Genomic DNA, 27,427 nt, shown 5'->3' with positions numbered 1-27,427 from the left:
AGATGTGATTGAAAAAGAAGATGTGATCCTTGAGAAGATAGCATCAGAAGAAAACCCTGCAGATTTTATGACAAAGTCATTGCCGTATGCTAAGTTCAATGTGTTTGGACTTAGTTAATGCGATGATTGGAAATAAGCCAAAGGAGGCTAGATTGGAGAGCAACAGTCAACCTGAAAGAATCAAGGTGGAGATTGTTGATGTATGCTTCTATCATCTTGACTGGGAAAGATCGGATCAAAGAGTACAAATCAGATGAACTTAATAATCAGATAAGTTCATGATCGGATCAAATAGTGGGATCAGATCGAAGTCTTTGAGCAGATTAGTTCGAGCAGATGAGTGATTGGATATTGGGACTTGATATAAAGTCAGATCGATTGTCCGTAAAGTTGGAGTGAAACTTGAAGACAGATCAATGTATAAGAGCATATCAGACTGATGATGGAAGACTTATCGAGTTGGACCATGTTGACTTTAAGATTGGGCCGTAGTAAGTTGTTGACCTAAAAACCCAAGAAGAAAGTCGGTGTATTTTCTCTATATAAGCAGATGAAAGTCAGCCGTGATGGAATAACGAACATAACATATTCTTAAATCTCCAGAATAAGATTTCGAGAGAGAAGAGAAGAGAGAATTCAGATAGAGAACTGGGGGTAAAATTCAAAGTCTTTAAGTTTGAATTGAGTCTTATCCAGTGTTAGAGTTTTCTGGTCTGGATTGTAATAAGCTCTGATTTGAGCTTTAATTTCTCTGGTTCGTGATTAATAAAGTGGTTGTGTTGCTCTTCCGTGGACATAGACAAATTCCTTGTCGAACCACGTAAATACTTGTGTCGTTTAATCGTTTTCGCGTGAGTTGGTGTTTGATATGTGTTGTGTGATTCTGGGCAAATTCTTTGTCGATCCACGTAAATACTTGTATCGTTTAATCGCTTTCGCGTGAGTTGGTGTTTGTGTGATTCTTTCTGGAATTGTGTTTTTGAGTTTGTTGTCTGTGTTTATCTGGTGAATTCTCTTCTATATTGAATTTGTTTTGATTGATTCCTAACAATAATATTACATACATCCCATATATTTTCGGTAGAGTGTAGTAATTTATTCACACTAATTGGTTGAACGAATTTAAGCTAACAAATCATGATAATCAGATTTTTTTAATGTATTTTAAATTCATTAATTTAATTATTTCGATTTTCGAGTATTTGAATTTTCATATTTATAATAAATTAATTTGATAATATTCTGTGTTTGGGTGCTTGTGGGCTATCCAATTCATCTAGAAATCGCCGCGCTGTTGTTGTTCTTGTCCGTTGGATAAAAGATAGATTGGTACACTAACCGTCTGCATGCCAGATTCAGTTGAATCCCTAAATTCCGGTCAAGAAACCCTAATTATCGTTTTGGTTCAGCTCCGTTCCCGAATTCGCATCCAAGATTCAATAATTTATTGGTTCGCGAAGAATAGCCCCAGCTGCTAGCAGTGATTCGCGGCTGCATTTCACTTAGGATCGAAATTTGCAGGAATCGTTAAGATGAATTCTTTGATTACCTCGACGGCGTTTTGTCCGAGCTCGTTTCAGCTCAAGTTCTCATTCAACCGCCGGAAAACCCCGTCGGTGTTTATCCGCTCGCGCTTTTCGGAGCTTGACCGGCGTCGTGTGAACTTGGTGTGGGTCGTGGTGAGGAGCAGTGGGGTGGAACGACGTCGGACTCAGGTTTCTTCGTGGATGAATCCTAAGTCTTCGTCTGAGGATTTCTCTGGTTGGGCCAATTCTGATGGGGAACTGCAGCCCAACAATTCGCGGCGCAAGCAATCTTTAGTCGGTAAGAACCTTTTTTCTTTCTTTTTGGTATTTTGTAACTTTAAGGAAACGTCACAGAAAACCTCTTCATTTATTTGTTAGATGCGTAAATAAGTTTTTATACTTAAACTTCAAGATATTTTTAAATTTAGGAAATTTTAATTCAATACTTTCGAGATGTTCATTTGCAATGCAACAATATCAAATTATGGTTGCTATTGTGCAAGAATGAAAATACATGGGAAATTAGCCATCCAGGATTTCACATTTCCTGTCACCTCCCTGGTGGTACATATGCATAAGAAATTGGACTGTTGAATGAACCCGTTTTTGGTTGCACAGAGGTTTAGCAGAAGTTGGCTAGTGTTTTGTGGAATTTATTTTTAAAAAAATTGCCTAATTAGAAGTTAAACGCTAAAATAAAAATAAAAATGCAAAAAATATGCATAAATTAGGGAATGATGGGTGTTATTTATGTTATCGGTTATTGTTCCAATTAAAATTTGTGCCACTGGTGTGCGTCGTTGTAGACTAATAACTCATGCTTGGTAGTTTGCTTTCAGGAATACTGGGAGCTGGAGCTGCGGGGATTCTTTTGGTTGCAGGCCTCACGTTTACTGCATTGTCTATAAGCAATAGAACCACTTCAAGTGAGTAATTTTTTCTTTCATACCTTGATTGTCTAGATTTTGTCGCATGAAATTTGGGCCAAGTATAGATCATTGTGATCTCTTAATTATGATCTGTTAGCTGTTGCTTCTTGGACGAATGTATTAGACAATGATTATGAACACTTTTTTAAAACAAATAATTGATTTCTTATGAATATTGCTATATTTTCAAAAACAAACAATTGATTTCTGATTAATATTGTTATGTTTTCCAAAATAAAGGTATGTCTTTACCCCATTTTCACGTTAGTTGAGTACATCTGTGTGCTTAGAGCTTATGTTTCTTTTAACGAATAAATATACAGTACTTCAAAATTTTGGGTTCATGATTTTTAATTTACAGAGGTTAAACAACAAATGGAACCCATGACAACACAACAAGAGGAGTCACTATCCTCTGATAATCACCAGGATAGCTTTGGAGAGATGAAAAATGAGGAGAAAGTTGAAATACTGCAAAGTGAAAGTGAAGATAGTAAAACAGGTACAAACAAGGATCTTCTTTTGCATAAAGAAAATAGTGAAGCTAATGAAAGTAGCATTAGTGATGATGTGGGTGCTAGTCAATCATCTGAGGTTGTTGATCTCACTGGTATTCGTTCCAATGAAAAAGTTGCCCAAAAGGAATCAGCTCTTACTGGCGATATAGTTTCTGTTGAAGCCGATGATTCCTTGGGTGTGCCAAGCATTCATAATAAAAATGGAAGCCCAGCTAATGATAATACCAATGAACCAAAAGCCGAGGGCCATGCCAATGGCAGTCTAGCTGCTGAAAGTACCAGTGTACCAAAATCATTTAATCATGATGCTGGCAAAATCTTGGTCCCATCTGTATTGGATAGTAAGTCGGAAAATGTAATGGCTGACTATCCGTATGGGATCTCTAGTAAAGTTGAGACACTGGTGGATGACGTCGTTGAATTAAACACTATCCTTGAAGAATATGAGGAGTCCAAAAGCATGCCTTTAACAGGGGATTTTGATATGGGAAATAAACTGTGGACAGTGGATGCTGACTCAGGCAAAATTTTTGGAGTTTCTGTTGATGGAGATGATAAATATCTGGAAAATTTAAATGGAATTGGCTCTGCTGGAGTATCCTTGATGCCGGAAATTGCCAATCAATTTGGAAATGAACTGCACGAGAATGATTATAGTGATGTCAATGTTAACAGATCCTTTTTTGATTCTACAAATCCTGGAAATTTTTTCACTTCAGCTGGCATACCTGCTCCGTCTGTTGTCTCTGCAGCTCTGCAGGCTCCACCGGGAAAGGTTTTGGTTCCTGCTGTTGTTGATCAACTCCAAAGTCTGGCATTATCTGCTTTGAAAGATTTGAAGGTATGTTACAGACTACTCGGGCTATTATTCATTTTGGCCACGACGGCCATATACGTTTCACACCCCTGAAGAGTTCAAAACTGCAGTTTCTTCTTTCATTTTTTTGGTTTCTGGCTGTGACACATGCATTTTCAGCTAGCTCCTGTTGAGAAATGTTCAAGAATCCCAAAAAGAGAGGGGAAAAAAACCCAATCTAATGCCAGCACATGGTGGCTTGCGCACGCGCAAACACACACTCAAGAGCATCATAATCTTAATACTATGATGATCTTTCTGATAATCTAGAGAATGAGCTGTAAATTTAAATTCTTGCGTGAAGATTCAAAACCCAAATTTTAATTTCGTTGCTCTTCTAGGTAATCGAAGATGATGTTCAACCTGGAGATTTATGTACCCGCCGAGAGTATGCGCGTTGGTTGGTGGTAGCTAGCAGTATTCTTTCCAGGTAACGAGTCTTTCTTTATTGAGTGTCACATGAGATATTCACATCCTGTTAGAATATTACCGGTGGAATGATATGGCTATGCATTATGATTTGTTGATTTATTTTAGGAGCACAACGTTGAAAGTCTACCCTGCTATGTACATTGAAAATATTTCCGAACTTGCATTTGATGACGTTACACCGGATGACCCTGATTTCCCATCAATTCAAGGTGAAAACTTGACTTTGGATAATGTTATAAAAGTTCTCATAAAATTATATGTTTTGGTACGTTGCATTATCTTCTAAATGAGTTTGGCTTTTGTTAGGCTTGGCCGAAGCTGGACTTATTGCCAGCAAGCTTTCAAGGCGCGACATGCAGTCATCTGTAGATGAAGACCCAAGTCCTTTATTATTCTCTCCTGAAAGGTGTGTATATTTCTCATGAGCCCACTGTCATCGTGCTATTTGGTTACTGTTCTCTTGAAGTTACTTTCATGGCAATTTAATATAAATTTATAAATACTGAAGAAGACAATCAGTTATTATGTGGGACCTGCATAATTCGTTTGTGATGATTAATTGATTTTCATGTACTTGCTTGAATATTTCTCCCCTTCACTTTTTGTAAGTCAAATGTCCTAAATATTACATGGTTCTCTGGGTTCATGGGTGGGTTAACTGAAACATTCTTTGAATTGTTTCCCAACTCAGTTTGTTTATACATCTTGGTGCTGCTCATTTTAAACTCAACCTCCTTATATCTCGCATTTCTCTGAATTCGAAAATGAAAATTTTCTGTTCTAAAGAATGAGCTTTCTGGCAAATTTTAGTCGTCCACCTTGTCACTTGTTGATAAAATGCGTTGCAGTCCTTTATCACGCCAGGATCTTGTGAGTTGGAAATTGGCTTTGGAGAAAAGGCAACTACCGGTTGTCGACAGGAAGGTTATTAGAATTTAATATTTAATTTGACTTACCTATTGACTATTGTCGATAGCGTTGATATAACCGATTAATTGATAAAAAAAGGTTGTCTTTTGCTGGAAGTAGACCTTGCAGCAGTTATCTGGTTTTATAGATATTGACAAGATTGACCAAGATGCATGGCCTGCACTGGTAGCTGACTTAGCAGCTGGAGAGCAGGGCATTATAACCCTGGCATTCGGTTAGTTTCTTCAATGTGATATGTTATCTTCTCCTGGCAGTGCTCATAAATGTATAGTTAATATGCTTTGCTACATAACAGGTTACACAAGACTTTTCCAGCCAGAAAAGCCAGTGACAAAAGCCCAAGCTGCAATGGCTCTTTCTACTGGTGATGCCGCTACCGTGGTTAGTGATGAACTTGCACGTATTGAGGCTGAATCAATGGCAGAAAATGCTGTTGCTGCGCATAATGCTCTAATTGCTCAAGTCGAGAAGGATCTCACTGCAAGTTATGAGAAGGAACTTTTACAGGAAAAGGAAAAGATTGATGCCGTTCAGAAATTGGCTGAGGAAGCTAGACAAGAAGTGGAGCTATTGAGGGCTGAGCGAGAGGAAAGAAATATCGCGCTAATGAAGGAACGTGCTGCTGTTGATTCTGAAATGGAAATTCTTTCCAGGCTGAGGCGGGAGGTTGAGGAACAGTTGCAGACCCTTACATCTGATAGGGTGGAGGTTTCATATGATAAAGAACGAGTAAGCAAACTTCGTAGAGATGCAGAAACTGAAAACCAGGAGATAGCCCGGCTACAATACGAGCTGGAAGTTGAGCGGAAAGCCTTGTCCATGGCCAGGTAAGAAAGTTAATTCCACCGTTATGTTTGAAGTTGGTATTTTATTTCAGATGATGATTTGAGGGATTTGGTTCTGATTTCCCGTCTTTGGAATTTGACTTTAAAGTTTTGATTTTATTTTTTAAAAACGCAATGACTGAACAAGTTGTTAATATAGTTATTTGTTTAAAAATTATACCAAAGGCCAAGGAAATGTAGAAATATATACTTATCATTTCTACTTGTGCATGTCTCTATTTTGTACAGAGCATGGGCAGAAGATGAGATGAAGAGGGCAAGGGAGCAAGCAAAGGCTTTGGAAGAGGCTAGAAACCGCTGGGAGAGTCAAGGCATAAAAGTATTTGTTGATAATGATATGCGAGAGGAAGAAGACGCTGGAGTCACATGGCTTGATACTAGTAAACAACTCTCAGTCGAAGGAACCATCGAAAGGTCTGAGAACTTGGTGGACAAACTTAAGACAATGGCAGCTCAAGTGAGTGGGAAATGCAAGAATGCAATACACAAAATCATCGATCTGATTGTTTCCTTGATAACAATTCTAAAAGAGAAGATGTTGAAGGTTGGCAAACGAGTTGGAGAGCTTAAAAACTCTGCTAAATCAAACTTGAACGTCTCTTTACAAGGTGTGCAGCGTGGCTCTGTAGAATTTGCTTCATCTGTCTCGGAAGGGGCAAAGCGAGTTGCTGGAGATTGTAAAGATGGTGTCGAAAGGCTGTCACAAAAGTTCAAGGCTTGATTTCGTGTTGTGCTGTTCAATTTCATTTTTGGGGTATCAGTTTTGCACCACCAACTGCCTCATTACTGCTTTTCGCCTTTTTTCACAAGTAGTCTTTTGACTAATGAGAATAAGAAAGAGTAGTATATAGTACTATACTGATTGAGAGAATAATAGGATCATTGTGTAACCTCTGTAGAGTATGTTGTATAGTTGTAACCCTTCATAATATGTACTTGACACGCAAAAGTTTATTTCTGCCATTCGGAATTGTGACATCTCTAATTATATATCCAACTGGAAGCTTCCAAATTTTGTGCTTCGTTGATTTTCATTGATCTCTAAATAGGTTATTGTAATATACTATGGGTTATTGCAAGATCACGTGTGAGTCAGGAAGAGCATTTTTAAGGCAATTAAACACGTGAATCTAGCAAGTCTTAAGAAGAACTATTCTTCTTGTTCATGTCCACAAGTTCTTAAGAGAGACAAGGAAATTTGTATTTTATGGAAAATAAAGATGTAAAATAGATTTGTTTGGCATCAATACATGAAAGCAATTTCAAGTCAAAAAACAACCAACAAGGCAAGTTTGTATCATAAGTTTCAACTTAAAGTCGAACCAAAATAAGACAAAGGCTGAATCAAAGTGTTCTAATCAAAATTTCTGATAAATGACCAATTTTGCTCTCAATAGAAAGCCTAAGATAACAGATTTCACTTCTTCTTCTCACCACCTCCAGCAGCCCTGCACAATTGCATGTACCATTTAAGCTTTAAGGAAGCATAGCATTATTTATATCCAGCAAATAACAGAAAAATCAGAAACATGTAGAAATATATATAAATCACTGTCGGAATCACGTTCACTAACTCAGAGTCAGACTAATAATTCTTTATTACATGCAAAAAGAAAATGTGATAAAAGCGGATCAAAAGGATGTAAATCAAGGAAATTACCGCATCTTCCTGAGTGCACTAGCCATTTCCTCTCTCTTCCTTTTTGCCCTCTTGTGAGTGCCCAATTTTCTCTTGGCAACCTTCAGCGCCCGCTTGTCCTTTCCAACTTTAAGAAGTTCGGTGATCCTTTTTTCATAAGGTGCAAACCCAGCAACTTCCCTTATGAGGCTCCTCGCAAAATGCACTCTCTTGCTAGTTTTCTGATCAGTTAAGGGAACGAGTGAACAAAAACAGAAACAAAGAGAACAAGTAAATAAAATGGATATATAACGCAAAATCCATTCTTTTCTCTGACCAGTGAACAGAAAAAGCTATCAAACAGAAACAAGAAAACAAACTAGTATCAATCCAGAGACTGGATGCCTACAACTGGAATGAAAGTTAACAATGATAGCACTTACGCCAGAGGTCCAAGCCCAACCAAAATGCTATCTATTTTGTTTGAACCAATCTACTGCTTCTGGTGTATCCGATTAATAGGGGTGGCACAAATATATATCACTTTAAAATGTAGCTACAGCCCGGTATCTGGATCAGAAAAATCCATCCATTTGAATGTAAAATCAAGAGAAAAAAAACTTACGCCTTTCCTATCAGATGGGCGTGGAGCTAATTCCTTGGGCGTGACAACATGCCCTCTCTTCAGCCCCACAAATAGACCGCTGTTTGGCTGCTTTGGAGCCATAACCTACAACGCAACAATCCATTAAACAAAAGATTTATTCTTCCGACTACTAACCCCTCAACTCCCCCATCCCACAAGAAATGAAGCCGAACAAATTTCTGAAACAATCAGAAAAGAGAACAAAAAACCTAGCCTAATAGGAACACAAGTTAATGCAGAAACAATATTTTTTTCTCATCTAAACCTAGTACTACACGAATCTGGGTTACCTTTCTTCGATCTGTTCACCGTGCTGCTGAAACCTGCGGCTGCTGAGAGTTTATGAAATTAGGGTTTTGCAGGAATGGTCAGAATTTAATTTATATGATGCTTCGGGTACCTGGAATTAAAATTAAAATAAAAAAAAACAAAAAAAAAAAAAAACGAATGGGGATAAAATTGGAAATTCAAATTATCTTAATTTTTAGTAGATCATTCGTTTGCTTGCGAATTAGGCATTTTATAGGCCCATCTAAATGGATATGGTGAGCTGGTTAGGATGAGTTGGTTACCGCTCAGATCACAATAATAGGTGTTAAAATAGGTAGGTTCATCAAATTAGCCCGGTTCGCGATATAAAATAGTTGGATTGAGACTTGAGTTGACGATTTTCCAACCTATCAATACCAAATTACGGGTCGGCCCGCCCCCACTCCACATAATGGCGGATGGAGTTTGTGTGTTCCCAACTCACATAAAAGACGTATTGTCTCATCCTATCTAATATGGAGAGTTATAATGGGTGTGGTCGGCCCGCCCACTAGCCGTTTTAACACATCTAATAATTAGAGTCGTCAACGTGGGTTAGGTCCATCGGGTTGGCCCACTCCACCTCACAATTCAAGTGGGTTGAGTTGAAAATTTTTCAATCCAACTAAAGTTGGGTTTAGATGGGTTGACCCGCCTAGGCCTACGACCCGCGCGGGCAAGGGCGGAGGCACGCTTAATGCACCCGGGCTTTTGAACCAATGTTATATTAGCCCAGGTAGACAAATTTAAAAAATTAAATAGCCCACATGTAGCCCACTTAAAAAATATTAAATAGCCCATATGTATCAAAATTGGGATTTTTCGTCTTTGTCATCTTGATTAGATTTGATTAAATTTAACTTTCATCTATGTCAATCTCCGTCTTTTAAATAATATTTTCACTTCTATAATGTAGATTTCTTCTTGCTGAGTAATTTTTTTATGCTTTGTGATATTGCTTTATTTTAAAATTGGCAGCATTGCAATAAAAGAATTTTTTTATAATTGCAATTTTTGATTTCATAAAAAAAGTTTAATGGTTTGTTCGGTTCAAGTTTCTATTTATATTACATTATGCATCGCGCTGATCATATATTTCTAATATGATGTCATATTGAAAACAAATTTGAATTGTGAATCAAAAAATTTTAATTCTTAAATACGATTCCATAAAAAATTATCCAAGATTTTATTAATGAAAAACTTTTTAAGACTACAATGAACAAGTATCTTATTCATCGTTTTAATTCTTATGCATTATTTTTTGTTTCTCGTTAAAAATTCTAGCCCGGGTGGATTTCAGATCCTGGCTCCGCCATTGCGCGCGGGTTAGCCCGCCATGGGCCTGGAGAATTATTATTATTTTTACTTTTATTATGTTATATGTATTTTTTAATGAAAATTGTGAATTTTTTTTGTATTAATTACTTTATATAAAATTTACACGTATGAAATTAATAATTAAAAATTTTATTAATATGTTTTTATTAATATTTATTTATAAAATAAAATTTATAATTAATTATAATAATTTTTATTTATTTTTATTTGTAGTGAGCCAACCCGCGGGCCGGTCCGCCTATCCTGCAACCCACCTTGGGTTAGGTTGGGTTGAAGATTTTCATCTCGTCGGGATGGTGGGCTGGCCCACCCTCAACCCGTCAAACAGTGAGTTTTTTGTGGACCGGCCCGTTCCGCTTTGGGTTGGCCCGTCTGACAACTTTACTAATAACCACGAGTAGTAGTAAAAAGAGTACTCGATCCGAAGTCCGAACCCAACTCATTTGGGTTGGGTTTGGTTAGCATGGGTTGGGTTTGGCTTTTAATGTTAAATGGATATGAATTGTATAATGGGTATAGAACTTTTGTATCAAGAGGGATGATAGGGTAACTTTTTCGATACTTGACTCATTTAAGTTTTTAGTAAAAGTATTTCTCTTAATTCTAAAATACTATTTATGGAAATGTTCTTTTGTATGTGATTTTACGGTTTATATATACACTAGCAGTAGGGACACGCGCAATGCGTGTGTAACAAACAAACATTATTTTATTCTCAAATGTGGAGGATGCGGGAGGTGAAAAAGTTCAAATGAGATGCAAATTAGCATGGTGGGTTTTGAGATAGTTTTATTGTGGCAGAAATTCTGATGGGAGAAAGTAGTTGAATAGAAACGTGGGTGTACAGAGGCATTTTTAGGCATTTGAAAAACAGATCAAGACACCAACCGTTTCTATAAGGTGGTCAAATTTAATAAATAGTAAAAGATTAATACCCAATGAATATTTTGTGAGATTTATTGAATTGCATAAAATCGTTATCTTTATTTTCTTTACTATTTTTTACTATATTATAATGGTTTCACCCTCTAGAAAAACTTGTTTGGTAATTTAAGCGTTCAGACAAAACTGCTCTTCTTCTAAAATTATAATTACATACATTGCTAACTAAAAAAAGAGTAAAAACATTTAATACACATATCCAAATTAGTCATAAAAATTCACATGTCCACGTCTTAATATCAAACGTGCACGTTCATACCACAAACTCACTAACTAACTTTCAATTTTTTTTATAGTTCATAGTATTTGTTTCTTCAACATTTTGAAATCATCTATTCTCATTTTTCAAAATAAATGTTATCGCAAAAAAATGCATGATTGTCTAAAATATTTTCACCATAATAATATTTTAAAACTAATATATATTTCAATTTAAAAAATAAAATTTTATATACATGCAACACGTGTGCTTCGTGGCTAGTTTTTATAATATTTCGTTGAAAGTGTTTTGACTTATTTTTTTATTATAAAAATACAGTTCAAAATAAAAAAAAACATCAAAAAATACTACAAATATAATTGTCTGATTATTTTAAGGGGAAATTTGAAAAAAAAAAATCTCTATCAAGTTATAGATTAGAATTCAGTCCTTACTTAAAATTTTTTTTATCTGATACCTGACCTAGACTAAAACTTATTTTAAACTCCCTATACAAACTTATTTTTTATTTTTTTAATTATTAATAAAAGTAATATTTTTATTCTAAAATCTCATTCCCAATTCCCCATTCTCAAATCCCTCGTTCTCATCTTCTCCAATCTTCCATATTCATCAACTCCTTGTCTCTCCGATCTCCCTCTATCGATGTCTTGCCTCATCCCCCATCTCTGTCTGGCCTCTTCTCCAACTGAAACTTTCTATTGACTCCCTTTTCCCATACAAAAACCTCAATCACGAGTCATGCCTCTTCTTCCTCTCTCGTCGTCTCGCCGGTTGGCGACCCACTCGAGTCTTGTGTAGTTTGAAATTTGAAGGCCGTTCTCTTTTGAAGCTGGAGTAATGTGAAGGGGTTTACAAACTGTAAGGAATTGTGTAAGGAAGCACCGTCGACTCCTTCACGGCCAAACAAACGACTTCTATCCCTCACAACCACTCCCTCACTCACCAACAAAAGGACTTCGATTTAAAGTTTGTCCATTCTATTTTCTGTGTTATTGGAACTATGAAATTTGATTGTGTAATTTGTGTATAATGTATTCATCTTTTTATAAATTTGGACACATTTTCCATTTTTGGGAGTTTCATTGGTTTAATAATTGTTTCAATAATTGTATGGTGAATTGATTTTTACCTGGAACAAAAAAAAAAAAAAAAAAAGAGATGCTCCTCTTGCGATGGAACATTGTGTGATCATTGGTTCGTGAAAGTGTGATTGTTTGCCCTGTTTTTGCTACACTTTTCCATGTCCTGTGTTTGTGTTTGTCGCTTAACTTTGTGGTTTTGATTACAAACCTTAAATCTTTGTTTTTCTGGGAAATCGTATCCTGTCCTGACTCAATCACCCCTTTCAGAAATGTTAAGAGTAACTTTCAGCAGATGTTTATCATCGATTTATACGAAATGTAAGGTTATGACGAAAAATAGTCCTTACAATCGTATCCAAATGCATGATATATTCCATTCTTTAAATGGGATTTTGCATTGCCGTGTGGCAAAATAGAGGAAATGTGGTGTTTACCTTGAAGAAATGCAATCGTGAAAGTGAATTTGTGGGTCTTCATTTAGAAAGTGAACAACATAATAGAATTATGTTGTTACTGCCAATTGGATGCAGATTCTGGTTTTTTACATCTATTTGCATTCTTGATTCCAGTAATTACATGTCTTTTTTTGTTTGAGTTCGTCCACAAGCGATAGTTGCTTTCATCAGTCTTCTAAAGTTTTTGAACCATTGTATTTGTGTTGAAATATTTGTACATATTATTACTAATTATTATTTTTTGAACTAAAAATGAGAAAGACTAAAAAAAATATGGATGCTAGTGATCGAGACATCAGAGAGAGCGGAAAAGAAGGTTATTCAAGGTGTTCTCCAACCAAATTTTTAAATGTGATGGAGCAGTTTGTTCCCAAAATGGGTGAATTACAGTTGAAGAGGATAGAGGCATCACCTCTTTCCCCTTGGTTGAAGATCAAAAAGCTTTATATAAGCACATCAAGAGTCCATGCTATGCTTAAACACTTTGAAGTAGAGACATGTAGTTTTTTTGTTTTGGAAACAATACTATGGTGTCATTCACTTCTCGGGATTTCTCGATCGTGATAGGTTTGTCTAACATTGGTCAACCGGTTAACATCGATTTAAAATTGGGTTCTAACTTCCTTAAACGTTGTTTCAAGGGAATGACATTTGTTCATAGAAATCTGATCGTTAAGAAGTTATTAGAGTTGGCAGATAATGGGCAGGAAATTGATGACTTTTTCAGAATTTTTACTTTGTTGCTTTTTAATAGTGTAATTTTTCCTATTAGTAATTTTGGCACGCTAAAGTTTATTTTCCCATACTTGGACAACTTGGAAACATTTTTTGAGTATGCTTGGAGAGATGCAGCTTTTAGGTTTTTGTGTGATGAAATTGAAGATCATCTTGAATTTTCTAAACTGAAAAAGAAAGATAAAAAGTATTTGGGAGGCTGCATAGTTGGTTTATTCTCTAAACCAATCATGGGATTGGTTCTTTGCATGATCTTCTATTATGACATTTCCCATTACACCTCCCACATGTTGTCACATGATGTTCAACTTGAGAAGGTATTCGTTTGGTCCTTCGACGTCCTGGCTGGCTGCGGGTTGTAGGAGCATAAATGGTATGTCTATCAACATATCCATAATTTATAGGATATGTTGGAATGAGATTAATGATTCCTTTGTAAGCTTGGCGGTACATGTCTTTCTTAAAATATCCATCACAGAATTGATAAACCGACAGGGACTTCGATTCTATGCATGCGCAAGCATGCTTGCATGGTAGCCCATATATCTGCCAGTATCGACATGAAGAAATACATGAATTCAAATCCACAACAAAACTTTTATCCCCATTTATAACCTCAAACTGAACTCCACAAGACTTATGCACCTTTAGTGTTCGAGATTTACCATATGCAATTGACACATCCTTTTCCTTTCTTGGACTTAATTCTTGTGTCATCTTCAATGTTTTTTCTCGTCTTTGGTATTGGAACACGCGTTCTCTGATCACGCGGATGTGATACCTGGAGCAGCGGAAGTTTAAAAATTTTATTTTTCGATATGGAACGATTCCATATCGTGGGTATCAAATCCTAACGATTAAAATTGTTGTAAGTAAAATAATAAACACAGTTAAATATTTTACCTATTCAAGCAAAGGCTTGATTATGGACTCCAACAAAATTTAATCTGCTCTTTTTGTAAATCCCGGGAACCGATGACTATCACGATCAACCTTCGGAATTAAGTCCACGAATAGAAAACTAAAACCCTCTGATTGATTGCACTAGAAATCAATCAGATGTTTATCGAAGAGAATAAACAGATTTGATCTGTCAATTCAGAATGTAATTTTTCACAAAAATTACAGACTGAATTATCTCAAAAGGGAGCAGAGGATTTTTGAAAATTCCTCTTGAAAATATAGGTGTAATTCGAAATTGCAAGACTTAAAACTTATGATTTTTGAACACTACACATGTATTTATAGATAATTTCTAGACTAGATTAAGTTATAATTGTATTAGGACTCTAACTCCTTAGGGCCCACAATCCATAACTTAAGCCCAACAAGCCAAGCCTGTTATTATAGAAATTAATATAAAATTCATCGTGACTCCGATTGATAAACTGATTTTACCAATGTGCACAGAAACCATTTCTGCATCTTTTAAAGTCAAGATAATTTTTCTGAATCCGAATTCAGTGATTTCCAAAAATGTCCATCCCTATGTCATTTTAGGAAATTCCACTCCCTTTTAGTTAAGAAGTCTAACTTCTCTTTCATTAAATTTAACTCTTTAAATTTAACTATCTCAACGGGATTTAGTAATCCATTACTTGTGTGACCCTCAATGGTTCAGGGATACAGCTAGCCGTGGGCTCACAACTCCTTGTGACTCGGAACAACAATTTCCGACTTGCCCAACGAATCATGGTAAGAGCGTCTAGCAACATCGCCCCATGATTCCCTAGGTATCACTGATAGCGCCTGCAAGAACCAGTAGATTTTGGTTAGCATATAGTACGGTCCCTTCATCCATATATCCCGATCGAATCAACAACCATTGGTGCATCGAGAGTCGTTCGAGATTCGATAACTATGCATTACATCTTGGAGATCAAATAGTGACATCGCATGTGTTACTAGGAAAACCGAGTAACCTAAAACACATCATGTACTCTGGCCAGAGATTCGTCACACTATTATCTCCTCAGATCGCATAGGATATCCACACTCGCAAGTATGTGGTGAATCCTTGACAACAAAGCATCGACTCCTATATGTGTCGTAACTGTACCCAATCCCGACACCTGATGACCCCAATAGAGTCGGTAAACGAGTCAAAGTACAGTACTAGCATATAGAGTCTCAATGATGTTTCAAGTAGTAAGGACTAATGGTGTACAACCAAAACCGCGGACTTTATCCACTCGATAAGTGATAGCCACTTGGAAAGTTCGAATAGGGTAGTTCGATCATTCATCATATGAATATCCATTTGCATGCTTTGAACATCTCCATGTCCATTACCAATGAAACATGGTACTTGTCATCACAAATGCTAGTCTCAATCTCGAGCGATCCTTATCCTTATTAGCGGACGGCTCAATTGACTAGGAACTGTTTAGAATATACAGTGACTATAAGATGTGTTTCATAATAGTGATCTCTCTTTATTCACTATCTCATCTTACTTACACTATAGTATATTCAAGGTCTTTATCAAAACAATAATAGTATATCACAATATAACAATATGAAGAAAGACAAAGAAAATGTCATTAAGGAATGTAAATTATATTAAACAAAGATTGTTTATACATAGAGTCATAAAAGTCCTTAGCCACAAGTTGGCTAACCGGGCACCCACTCTTTCATTTGGTGCATCATGCATGGTCATTATTTGAATGCGAATATTATCTACCATACCAACGATAGGCAAATAAAGAACAGGTTTTACCCAATTGTTCCAGCTTTTAACAATATTATTGTTAATGACACCCCATCGCTCACCCAAAAATATAGAATTAGCCCAATTTTCTGGGGATGAGCTCACAAGAAAATCCTGGGCAAGCGGCATCGAGTCAGTTATACTTTTTATATGTTGAGTAAACTCATGTCTTGATGGGGTGTCCGATGTTCTCTTCAAAACAGACGACCGATTTTTTTTGTTATGGAGAGGATACCTACGCATGACCTACAAGAATATATTTTAAAAAAATAATAGATAATTACCAATTCATAAAAAATAAACAAAACAAATTAGTAGAATATTAAAAAATCAACATATGACAAACCTGCTTGACAAAGTTATCGACCAGATGTCTCAGACAACACGAATGATGACTGCTAGGGAACACAAATTGAATAGCCTTGATCAATCCTGGATGTCGGTCAGAGAAGAAAGTGTAGTTACGATATATCATGATATATTGGGATGCTAAGACATGTTTCAACTAATAGCAAAACCATTCCCAATTACAATCGTTCTCTGCATCGACAATTGCATATGCCAGTGTAAAAATATCATCATTTGCATCCTTGTCCACATCGACTAATAAGCATCCCTTGTATTTGTTCTTTATTTGAGTTCCAACTAAAAATATTAATGGCCGAAAACCACTAATAAAACCAAAAAGACATGCATGAAAACATATGAATAATCGTCTAAACTTGTTTGTCATTGGGTCGATTTCACATTCAACAAAACTCTCAGTATTTGTTTCTTTGACAACATGACAATACCATCGCAATTTATCATAAGACCCCTTATCAGTTCCATAAATATCATGCATTGTCATCTCTTTTTCCGCCCAAACTTTATGATACTGAAGTTCTAAATCAAAATCTCTTTGAATGTCCTTCATCATCATACATGGGTGATATGATGGTTCTCCTCTTAACTTGTCTTTCACAATGTTAGCTACCCAAGATGAATAAGCTTTAGGATGACCTCTCGTCCGCAAATTGTCTTCCCCACAACTATGACTTAGATTGCACTTTCTTATGCCGAAAGAATTGTCCGATTGATGTCTGGAGGCATAAATTTTCCATTCACAATTTTTTTCATTGCAAACAACTGAGATCTTATCATGAACATTTTTCTTGTAAATAAAAGATCTTCGAGTGGCAACATCATAGTTTTTATGATATATCCTGAATTCTGCGGCATCTTTAAATATTTGGTCAACACCACGCATCCAATGGATCCAAGAATCAATAGAATTGTTTAAAGTGCTAACTTCAAGTTCGTGGCCTCCGTCCGAACAAATTTCATCATCGAAATCAAAACTTATCATTTTAAAACAAATCAATAGAATACATAAGCAACAAAATCAATATTCATTTAATGACAATTTAACTTTAACTACAAACTCTTGACACATTCATTAATTAACTAATATACACAATGGATAATAAAATCAATATTTAATTAACTTTTTCAACTTCTGAAAATTATAAAAGTGTATATGAAATTTGTGGTACAATAATAATTAATGTACGTGGTGCACCATAATTTTTTTAAAAAAAATTAGTGAGAAAGAATTTATCAACTTTGCAAATTCTAAAACTTGGAAAAAATAAAAAAAGTTACCTTTCAACATTTTTGTTACCCTGACTGCGATAATCTTTTCGAACCGCTCTTAGGTTGTTCATATTTAATTTCAAACAACTATGAAGGTTTATCATGTTTCGGACATCATCATCTTCGTTCAAGGACACTAAAATCTTCTCATGGGGTGCTATGTATTGCAAGATCAGAAATTCAGGATTAATAGCATCACATTTTTGTCCTAAACTCTGGAATATTTCTGATAGAGTGATACCATTGGGAATTGAAATCAATTAAATACATACTATTGATGTAGCGGCAGCTTCCAAGATATGAAAAAATTGCACTTTCGGATCCGGCTTCCATCAATAAAATGGCCGTGAATTTCCAAAAAATAAAAATATAATTTCATCGATTTAGCACGGTCAAAGGGTGATTGAGTCAGGACAGGATATGATTTCCCAAAGAAAAACAAAGATTTAAGGTTTGTAAACATAACCACAAAGTTAAGCGACAAACACAAACACATGTCATGGAAAAGTGTAGCAGAAACAGGACAGACAATCATACTTTCATGAACCAGTGATCACACAATGTTCCATCGCAAGAGGAGCATCTCTTTTTTTTTTTTTTTTGTTCCAGGTAAAAATCAATTAACCATAAAATTATTAAAATAATTATTAAACCAATGAAACTCACAAAAAAATGGAAAATGTGTACAATTGCATAAAAAGATAAATACATTATACACAAATTACACAATCAAATTTCATAGTTCCAATAACACGAAGAATAGAATGGACAAACTTTAAATCGAAGTCCTTTTGTTGGTGAGTGAGGGAGTGGCCGTGAGGGATAGAAGTCGTTTGTTTGGCCGTGAAGGAGTCGACGGTGCTTCCTTACACAATTCCTTACAGTTCGTAAACCCCTTCACATTACTCCAGCTTCAAAAGAGAATGGCCTTCAAATTTCAAACTACACAAAACTCGAGTGCGTCGCCAACCGGCGAGACGACGAGAGAGGAAGAAGAGGCATGACTCGTGATTGAGGTTTTTGTATGGGGAAAGGGAGTCAATAGAAAGTTCCAGTTGGAGAATAGGTCAGACAGAGATGGGGGATGAGGCGAGACATCGATAGAGGGAGATCGGAGACACAAGGAGTTGATGAAGATGGAAGATTGGAGAAGATGAGAAATCCCTGAAGATGAGAAACGAGGGATTTGGGAATTGGGAATGGGATTTTAGAAATAAAAATATTACTTTTATTAATAATAAAAAATTAAAGAAGAAATAAGTTTGTATAGTTAGTTTAAAATTAGATTTAATATGTGTCAGGTATTAGATACCAAAAAAATTTAAGTAGGGACTGATTTCTAATCTATAACTAAACAGAGGTATTTTTATCAAATTTCCCGTTATTTTAATTGATTTATTATGTAGAACCGTTAACTTTCGGGCAGGTCTCGTGTATATCAATTTTCAAAATTGTAACAGATTGAGTCTGAAACTCGATCTATCGACTTTCCTAATTGCGAATATATTAGGCACTCGTGCTTCTTATCAATCAGAACTTTTAGTAAGTTCTTTAACGAATCAATATAAGAATATTAATTTATTTTATACTTTAGATTACATTGATTAATTAAAGTTCAAAATTAAATTTCACTAAAAATTTCAGTCTCAACTTCAGATATAAAGATATAATCAGTTTCATACACGAAAAGTAATGATAAAAAAATTGATAACTACTATAAATTTGGAATTGTAGTAGAATTTTATTTATTTATTATTTGATTTTAGTTGGCGAGGCATTTATATAATTGGATTTCGAATCATATATTTGTCTCAAAATTGGGATCATAGATATAGATGAGTGATAAGTACTCATCGATGAATTGTCGTGGAATTTTGTGAAGGCAAAATGCTTGAGATGTAAACAAATTTGTTTTTCAACAATAATGAAGACTGAAGATGAGCGTGACTTTAAATTAACTATTTAAAATTTAAGAGTAAATCTTTGCATATATTCAGCAACAGGAAATTCAACTAGTGATGTAACAAAAATTGATGCTGACTGATTGGAGAAAATATTGGTAATCTATGGAGATTCGGGTGATCGGATTAATATTCGAATAGTTCCGAAGAACGAACTTCGTAGGTTGTTACCATAATCACAAATCAAAGTGAGTGGCGTCGGGCAAGAGTGAAAGGTGGCACAATTTATTTTAAAATTTTTTATGTTTTATAATTGGGCTAGATTTACTTTAGCCCGGTGGCCCAATGGGAAAGAAATAAAAATTCCATGTTTTATTGCCAAAAGTGGGCTAGCTATTCTCACTTCTTTCAGCTTCTTCCTTCCTCGTTTATGTAGTAACCCGATCCAATTTTACAAGATTAAATGCTTAATAATAGTTAAATATAGATTAAGGTATTAATTTGGAATTAATATTAAATTTAGAAAATTGAACTCGGGTGAGTTCGGATGGTCTGAACCCAGTTTGGAAGCTCCGAAGATGCGGAGTTCAGATGCAGCGAAGCAGTTTGGAAGGTGGGATGAGTTCAGGCGATCCGATCCCAAGATCGGAGCGTTCGGATCCAAGCAGTTAGGTGTCCGATGTGTTGTCAAGTTGAGATTGACACGTGGCTTAGATCGGATCATCCGAAGTGCTAGATCGGATCGTCCGAAGATGTGGCACAACAGGTGTCATAGATCAAGACACATGGTCTTGCATGCAAGAGATCGAATCGTCCGAAGAGGAGTTGGGATCATCCGATCAGGGCTTTTAGACACATGGCCATGCATGCAGGATCGGATCGTCCGAAGATGTGGCACAACAGGTGTCGTAGATCAAGACACATGGTCTTGCATGCAAGAGATCGAATCGTCCAAAGAGGAGTTGGGATCATCCGATCAGGGCTTTTAGACACATGGCCATGCATGCAGGATCGGATTGTCCGATCTTCGCCTATAAATAGGGCATCCGAGATCACATTTTCTTGCCAATTCACCAGCTCTCTCTCTCGACTCTTTGATAGGTTTAGGGATTTTCCAGCCTTCATTGGCTATGGGCGAGTCTTGGCAAGGCGTCCGAAAGTCGTAGCGGAGTTATGCCCAAGTTCTGGGGCATTCGACATCAACGGACTGAAGACGGACGAAGGTATAACCTAGATCCTATAAATAGTTAGGGAGTATCTATTAGCTTAGTTAAAGCTTTTAGATGTTGTTTAGTGATATAGTAATCTCATGATTATAGGCTTTTACAGTAGAGCAGGAGTTGTCTATCTGTTGAGTATTTGAGGTACGAAAGTACTGTTTGAGATTGTAACGTCCCAATCCTTATTGAAGCATTACTCAACATACATACTTCATAATCAAAATTATAGTACAATTTAAAACTTCGCGGAAGCATAATATCTTTATTAAATAAGAGTAATAAAAGTGCACAAAATAATAGAAAATAACATTCAAAAAACTTTGCCGAAAATGACCTTTACAGAAATAATTAAACTTGTTTTCCCGTCAAACATAAAAATTTGTTTAAACTATTCTCATTCATAAAAACTCGCATTCATGCATCGCCCGCTGGACCGACCCCTTCCTCTTCTTTATGTCTGCTCACATAATCATCAATGAATGCATCAACATCGTCGTTACATGCACCATTCAAGTATAGTGAATCTAAAAACTCAGCAAGGAAAATGCAATAAAAGGATTTCTTTCGTAAACTTAAAAGAGAAAACGTTATCATAAAAATTTCTTGCTAAACGTAACATAAATGCATCACCATAAAGCCAATCATAAACATTTAGGGGTGATGAAATATGTGAACTGTGGTAACCGTCATAAAAAGTCATTCATAGGTTCATGTTGTACAACAAGCATATGACATTACGCCTGTAAACTTCCATTCTTTGGATAGCCGCTCCGGAGCTCATCCCAAAGTGCGCTCCCTGTGTAATCACCACAATACGCATAAACCATCAAAATGTTTTCCATGCCACATAACATTCATCTTATCATATCATAACATATCATGTCATTGTTATGCATCTCGAAACTTCATAAAATCATGCTTTTAAAACTTTTCGTGTTAACTTCATGCGTGAACTGCTTCAAAAAATTTCATGAGAAATAGCTTTCATGAGAAAATCACATAATCATGCGATACATAGTTTAACCGATCCACGTGAGCCGTTCCGTCCGTCTCGAACAATCTATTTTGAAACTTTTCCCCATACAATGTCTTAAAAACATTTAAAAGAGCTTAAAAGATCTTAAAATTGGATTACAGACTTGAAATGATTCAACTCAAAAATTTGAGGCAGAACCCTGCTCGCTCGGGCGCACAAAGTACCCGCTCGAGCGAGGCATGTCTCTCGCTCGGGAGCACCTTTATGCGCTCGAGCGAGAGGCAGTCTACCAAAAATCCCTGGCGACAAATTTTTGATCCTTTTCTACCTGATTTTCTCAACTTGAAACGATTCTTCTTCACCCAAAAATATTGACATTTGAAAAGAAATCGTTTCTAGACATGAAAGCTTCAAAACTTGAAAAGAAGTTTGCCCCAAAAAAACCAACATCAAAAGTTTGATTCAAAAATTACAAAAACACCATATCATATAAAAATTTCTGTATCTTAACTTCAAAACCCATCAAACCTCAATACATCTACACCCAAGACATTAGAAACATCTCACGCTTCACGTTTAAACATCATACATCATGAACTTTACAAAGAAACATGCATCAATCATCATACAAACCACTTAGGGTTACAACTTCAAAATAGATATAGTCTTGAATGAGTTTCAAAACAGTAAAAACTTGCCTGAATTGATTTATTGGAATTAACCTGAGCGATAGGACGATCTAGCCTTGAGAACTCAAAGAACCTTAGCCTTGAGATCGCAGTGTTTGAGCGAGAGAGCTTTTGAGAGAAATTAGAGAGCGTTCAAAAATGAGAATTCAGAATAAAATTCTGAACGCTTATTTCTTTTGTGACTAATGGGCTCCATCACGGCCCATTAATTACACTTGAAAATATTTTAAAATTTTACTCTCTCAATAAATAAAATACACTGCATCCAGTTAAACTTTAGTTAAAATACTATTCATAACTCGTTTCATGGCTAGACTCATCTCTACAACCGAAAATTAAATACAAATGTGAAAACTTTAAAAATCACATCACATCACCTAAAATTTCAAGCTTTAAATAATTCACATTTAATTCACATAATTAAACATAACAATTAATTATTCTAAATAACATGCATTAAATCATATAATTTAATTAATTTATCGTGATTAAGCTAGTGGACTTTTTGGACCTTACAACTCTACCCTCCTTAAAAAAATTTCGTGCTCGAAATTAGACTTACCAAACAACTCAGAATAGCGTGCTCGCATACCCTGCTTGGTTTCCCAGGTAGCTTCCTCAACCAACTGGTTACGCCATATGACTTTCACCATTGGGATCTCTCTGTTCCTCAACCTACGAACTTGTCTATCCAAGATTTGAACAGACATCTCCTCATAGGACAAGTCTGGTGTCCATTCCACTGGATCATGACAAATATCATGGGAAGGATTCGCCATATACTTCCTTAGCATGGAGATATGGAAGACATTGTGTACACCCTCCAAGTTTGGCGGTAGAGCTACTCGGTAAGCTCGAGCCCCAACTTTCTCTAGGATCTCGAAAGATCCTATATATCTTGGACTCAATTTACCTCTATTTCCAAATCTCATAACACCCTTCCATGGTGACACCTTCAAAAATACATGGTCACATACTTCAAACTCCAAATCTCTACGCCGCTGATCGGCATAAATTTTTTGTTGACTTTGAGCTGTCAACATTTTGTCTCTGATCTTGGCTATTACATCTACTGTCTGAGTCACTATCTCTGGCCCCAAAAAAAAATCTCTCTCGAACTTCATCCCAGTGTAAAGGAGTTCTACATCTTCTTCCATAAAATTCCTCATATGGAGCCATGCTAATAGTTGTTTGATAACTATTGTTGTAGATGACCTCCACTAAAGGTAATTTCGATTCCCAATTACCTCCAAAGTCGATCATACAAGCCCTCAACATGTCTTTGAGTATCTGATTTACTCGTTCTAACTGACCATCTGTCTGTGGGTGGAATGCTGTACTGAAAACCAACTTCGTTCCCAATCCTCCATGTAAACTTCCCCAAAAATTTGATGTGAACTTGGGATCTCTGTCAGATACTATTCTCGCTGGAATTCTATGCAATCTGACAATTTCTCGAATATACAGCTCTGCATACTGATTCATCGAGAAATTATTCCTCATTGGGAGAAAATGCACTGACTTCGTTAAGCAAACTTGGTATCACTGTTAAGGCTGATAGAGTGCATACCTCCATTGGTTCGGATACCTCCAAATTCATCCGCTCAAAATCTGAAATTAATTCTTGTTGAACTGTCAACCGGTTCAATGCCGCAGAATTGCGACTCAACGCATCTGCTACTACATTAGCCTTACCTGTATGGTAGCTAGTGTCATAGTTGTAGCCCTTTACTAGTTCCAGCCAGCGTCTCTGCCTCATATTCAACTCCTTTTGAGTGAAAAAGTACTTGATAATCTTGTGGTCGGTGAAAATATGGCACTTCTCACCATACAAATAGTTTCTCCACAGCTTCAAAGAAAAAACAACCGCAGCCAACGCAAGATCATGAGTCGGGTAGTTTTTCTCATGGAACTTCATCTGTCGAGATGCATAAGCTATCACTTTATCATCCTGCATAAAAACAGCCCCTAATCCACTCTTAGAACATCGGTGTAAACCACAAAAAGACCTGTGCCCTCTGAAATTTCTAGCACTGGCACTGACATCAATATTTCCTTCAACTCTGCGAAGCTTTTCTCACACTGCTCTGACCAAACAAACTTCACACCATTCTCGGTTAAAGATGTCAATGGTAGATCTATATTAGATAAATCTTGAATAAACCACCTGTAGTAGCCAGCTAAACCCAAGAAACTCCGTATTTATATAGCATTCTTTGGAGCAACCAAATTCCAAACTGCTTCGACCTTAGACGGATCAACCTCAATCCCCTTCGCTGAAAAATATATACACCAAAAATGAGATCTGCTCTAGCCAAAATTCACACTTACTGAACTTAGCATACAACTGTTTCTTTTTCAGAATATGCAATACTATAAACAAGTGTTGACGATGCTCCTCAAGACTGCGAGAATAGATCAATATGTCATCTATAAAAACTATGAAAAACTGATCTAAGAAAGGTTGAAACACCATGTTCATTAGATCCATGAACACTGCTGGTGCATTAGTCAACCCAAACGACATTACGAAGAACTCATAGTGGCCATAGCGAGTCCTGAATGTTGTTTTCTGCACGTCCTCATCCTTCACCTTCAGTTGGTGGTAGCCTGATCGTAGATCAATTTTAGAGAACACCACTGCTCCCTGAAATTGGTCGAACATAACATCTATCCTGGGCAAGGGATATCTGTTCTTCATGGTAACTCTGTTCAGTTCTCTGTAGTCGATGCACCGCCTCATAGACCCAACTTTCTTCTTGACAAACAACACTGGTGCACCCCATGGCGATACACTCGGTCTGATAAACCCCTTATCCAACAACTCTTGTCCAAGGGTTTTATCTATGCAACTAGCATGAGTTGAGTATATAGTTAAAGATGTGCCAAATTAATTAATTCAAATATTATTAAAATAAATATTGTCATACAAGATTTATTAGAAGGACCATCGGCCAACACTTGGCTCGACAGACACCTACTCTAACATATTTGATGTTGTTTATCTACTTCAGTTAATCACATGCTTAAAGTTCTATTTGGAAGGTGATCCGGGTTGGGTCACTATAGTTAGATTGCTGATCTAAGTTTGAAAGCTTGAGGATAGAAGAAAACGAGACAATCATGGAGTATGATCGTCGGTTGAGGAATCCAATGAAGCATACAACCTTGGAGATCCAACTTCAAATGAAAGACTTGTTAGCAAAGTCCTTAGTTCACTTTCGAAACATTTTAACATCAAGATTTGTGCAAGTGATGAATCAAAAGACACATCTAAACTTGGATATGATGACTTGATGAGTTCCTTCGCACCTTCGAGATGGATTTGGAATCACAAAAGAATGATAAAGATAAGAACATAGATTTTCAAGTCTCACATGATTCTTAAAACGATTTGTTAACATTTATCACAGGAAGTCAATGCGTCATACTTGTGTGAAAAATCAATTTCCTTGAAAACCAAAAATTTTGGATCAATGAAATTAGGACAAGCAAAAGTTCTCGAGTTATCCAACATAGAAATTCTTATCGTGAACAAAACAATGAATTACAATTGAAACGGATGGAGCAAACTGAACGAAAATTAGAACAAAATGAAACAAAAATAGAACAAAATCGACAAATGTTGGATCTGACTCGGTTTCAAGAAGAAAACAAAATTTTAGTAATAGATCTCAACTCTATTCAAGATCGATCTTTGCGTGAAACTTTTCGGGCCGAACAATCAAGAATTTTGAATGAGAGGGAAGAAAGAAAATGTGCACGTCATAGTCTCAACTATGGTAAATATTTTGGAGACATTGGAGGATCCGGATCTAGCTTACCGCCTTTTTAAAGTTTCATTAATGCTTCATCCAATGTATTTTTTTGTATTGTGGTGTGATTTTTAATAATTTGTTGTTTATTATCTTGTTTAAGTTTATGTTATATCGTTATCTTTGATTTTAAGTGTTGGTTAGATTATTTTATTTAATTTTATGATGTATTGTATTATGATTTTCAAAAATTTAATGTTTTGTTATGTTTGTTTATTTAATTTTGTATCATTATCATTGATTTTAAATAAATTTATTGTTTGTAATCTTAATTTTTTTTTCTCAAAATTGTATTTTTCTATTCGATGTTAATTAATTAAATTAAAGTTACATAATTTAAAGAATTAAAATTATTATTAAAATACATTACACATAAAAAAATAATATTAAAAACAATTACATACAACATTCATAATTATCAAATTAAACTTTTATTATTTTATTCACCTAATAATATAATTCAAAACTTAAATTTACTTATTTATTACCAAATAAATTTTTAACTAATTTATTTCATAAATATTTATAAAGACAATAATTTACATATTTATTAATTAATATTGTATTATAAAATAATAATTAAGTAATGTGGTTATCAATAAACAATTTTTTAAAAAAATTAATTATACATTTATTAAAAATATGATAAGATTATTCAAATTTTAAATCAAAATATCTTATAATTAATAATTACAACAAATAAACTGTAATGGTAAAGGCATAGAAATTAAAAAAAAGGTATAAAATAAAAGAAGAACAAACCATATTATTTTTTTTAAAGAAAAAAAAGGGGAAAAAAAAGAAGAAAAAGCTTACACTATTGCAACAGTGCTCCACCGAATTTGGTGCAATACTCTTTCAATACGCCAACCTAGCGCTAGAAATAGTGCTAGGTTGGAGAAGAAACCCAACACTATGTTGGTGTTTTACGCCAACATATTGTTGGGTTGGAGGTGTCTAAAGGCCATCTCCAACCCATTACGCTATCTTGATGTAACACTAACTTCAAGATAGTGTAATTCCTACACCAAATACAAAAATCATCTCCAACCCATTAACTCTAAACTATACACTAAAAAAAATATTCTCGA

General features: G+C 35.6%; 4 protein-coding genes across 6 annotated transcripts; 1 reads left to right on the top strand and 3 right to left on the bottom strand.

Moving 5' to 3' along the window:
* The first annotated feature begins 1,283 nt into the window (after positions 1-1,283).
* On the top strand, positions 1,284-7,028 carry LOC140860248 (uncharacterized). 3 transcript variants are annotated; one of them, XM_073263173.1, is made up of 11 exons: positions 1,284-1,824; positions 2,366-2,452; positions 2,817-2,957; positions 3,726-3,814; positions 4,171-4,259; positions 4,367-4,470; positions 4,568-4,667; positions 5,110-5,185; positions 5,291-5,405; positions 5,487-6,018; positions 6,265-7,028. In XM_073263173.1, exons 1-11 carry the CDS (start codon positions 1,533-1,535, stop codon positions 6,755-6,757), a joined length of 2,118 nt encoding a protein of 705 aa, XP_073119274.1. In that variant the 5' UTR covers positions 1,284-1,532; the 3' UTR covers positions 6,758-7,028. The 3 variants fall into 3 exon arrangements, with proteins under 3 accessions (XP_073119274.1, XP_073119272.1, XP_073119273.1); XM_073263171.1 differs by having other exon boundaries at positions 2,817-3,814; XM_073263172.1 differs by having other exon boundaries at positions 1,685-1,824; positions 2,355-2,452; positions 2,817-3,814.
* A 184-nt stretch (positions 7,029-7,212) lies between these two features.
* LOC140865801 (large ribosomal subunit protein eL36y-like) lies at positions 7,213-8,729 on the bottom strand. The gene is made up of 4 exons (XM_073270575.1): positions 8,591-8,729; positions 8,280-8,384; positions 7,697-7,896; positions 7,213-7,484 (listed from the first exon to the last, which is right to left on the bottom strand). The coding sequence occupies exons 2-4, from the start codon at positions 8,379-8,381 to the stop codon at positions 7,454-7,456; spliced, it is 333 nt and encodes a 110-aa protein (XP_073126676.1). The 5' UTR covers positions 8,382-8,384; positions 8,591-8,729; the 3' UTR covers positions 7,213-7,453.
* Positions 8,730-16,605: 7,876 nt separating this feature from the next.
* Positions 16,606-17,448, bottom strand: LOC140862695 (uncharacterized). Its single transcript, XM_073265727.1, has one exon. It carries the CDS (start codon positions 17,446-17,448, stop codon positions 16,606-16,608), a length of 843 nt encoding a protein of 280 aa, XP_073121828.1.
* A 4,142-nt stretch (positions 17,449-21,590) lies between these two features.
* LOC140862694 (uncharacterized) lies at positions 21,591-25,264 on the bottom strand. Its single transcript, XM_073265726.1, has 5 exons — positions 24,995-25,264; positions 24,092-24,472; positions 23,641-23,997; positions 23,084-23,474; positions 21,591-21,652 (listed from the first exon to the last, which is right to left on the bottom strand). Exons 1-5 carry the CDS (start codon positions 25,262-25,264, stop codon positions 21,591-21,593), a joined length of 1,461 nt encoding a protein of 486 aa, XP_073121827.1.
* Between the last annotated feature and the right edge of the window lie 2,163 nt (positions 25,265-27,427).

The sequence above is a fragment of the Henckelia pumila genome, chromosome 4 (genome assembly GCF_033568475.1).
Source record: "Henckelia pumila isolate YLH828 chromosome 4, ASM3356847v2, whole genome shotgun sequence".
In the NCBI taxonomy this organism is placed as follows: Eukaryota; Viridiplantae; Streptophyta; class Magnoliopsida; order Lamiales; family Gesneriaceae; genus Henckelia; species Henckelia pumila.
This window is presented reverse-complemented; position numbering and strand designations above follow the sequence as displayed.

Coding starts and splice junctions, on each gene's coding strand:
- LOC140860248 (XM_073263171.1), top strand. CDS start 1,533: ATGAATTCTTTGATTACCTCGACGGCGTTTTGTCCGAGCTCGTTTCAG. Junction 4,471..4,567: donor TGATTTCCCATCAATTCAAG/GTGAAAACTTGA, acceptor GGCTTTTGTTAG/GCTTGGCCGAAGCTGGACTT. Junction 4,668..5,109: donor TTATTATTCTCTCCTGAAAG/GTGTGTATATTT, acceptor AATGCGTTGCAG/TCCTTTATCACGCCAGGATC.
- LOC140865801 (XM_073270575.1), bottom strand. CDS start 8,381: ATGGCTCCAAAGCAGCCAAACAGCGGTCTATTTGTGGGGCTGAAGAGA. Junction 7,897..8,279: donor GCCCATCTGATAGGAAAGGC/GTAAGTTTTTTT, acceptor TTAACTGATCAG/AAAACTAGCAAGAGAGTGCA. Junction 7,485..7,696: donor AGTGCACTCAGGAAGATGCG/GTAATTTCCTTG, acceptor GCAATTGTGCAG/GGCTGCTGGAGGTGGTGAGA.
- LOC140862695 (XM_073265727.1), bottom strand. CDS start 17,448: ATGATAAGTTTTGATTTCGATGATGAAATTTGTTCGGACGGAGGCCAC.
- LOC140862694 (XM_073265726.1), bottom strand. CDS start 25,264: ATGAGGCGGTGCATCGACTACAGAGAACTGAACAGAGTTACCATGAAG. Junction 24,473..24,994: donor TCATGGATCTAATGAACATG/GTGTTTCAACCT, acceptor GTTTTTATGCAG/GATGATAAAGTGATAGCTTA. Junction 23,998..24,091: donor AGGTATCCGAACCAATGGAG/GTATGCACTCTA, acceptor TCGATGAATCAG/TATGCAGAGCTGTATATTCG.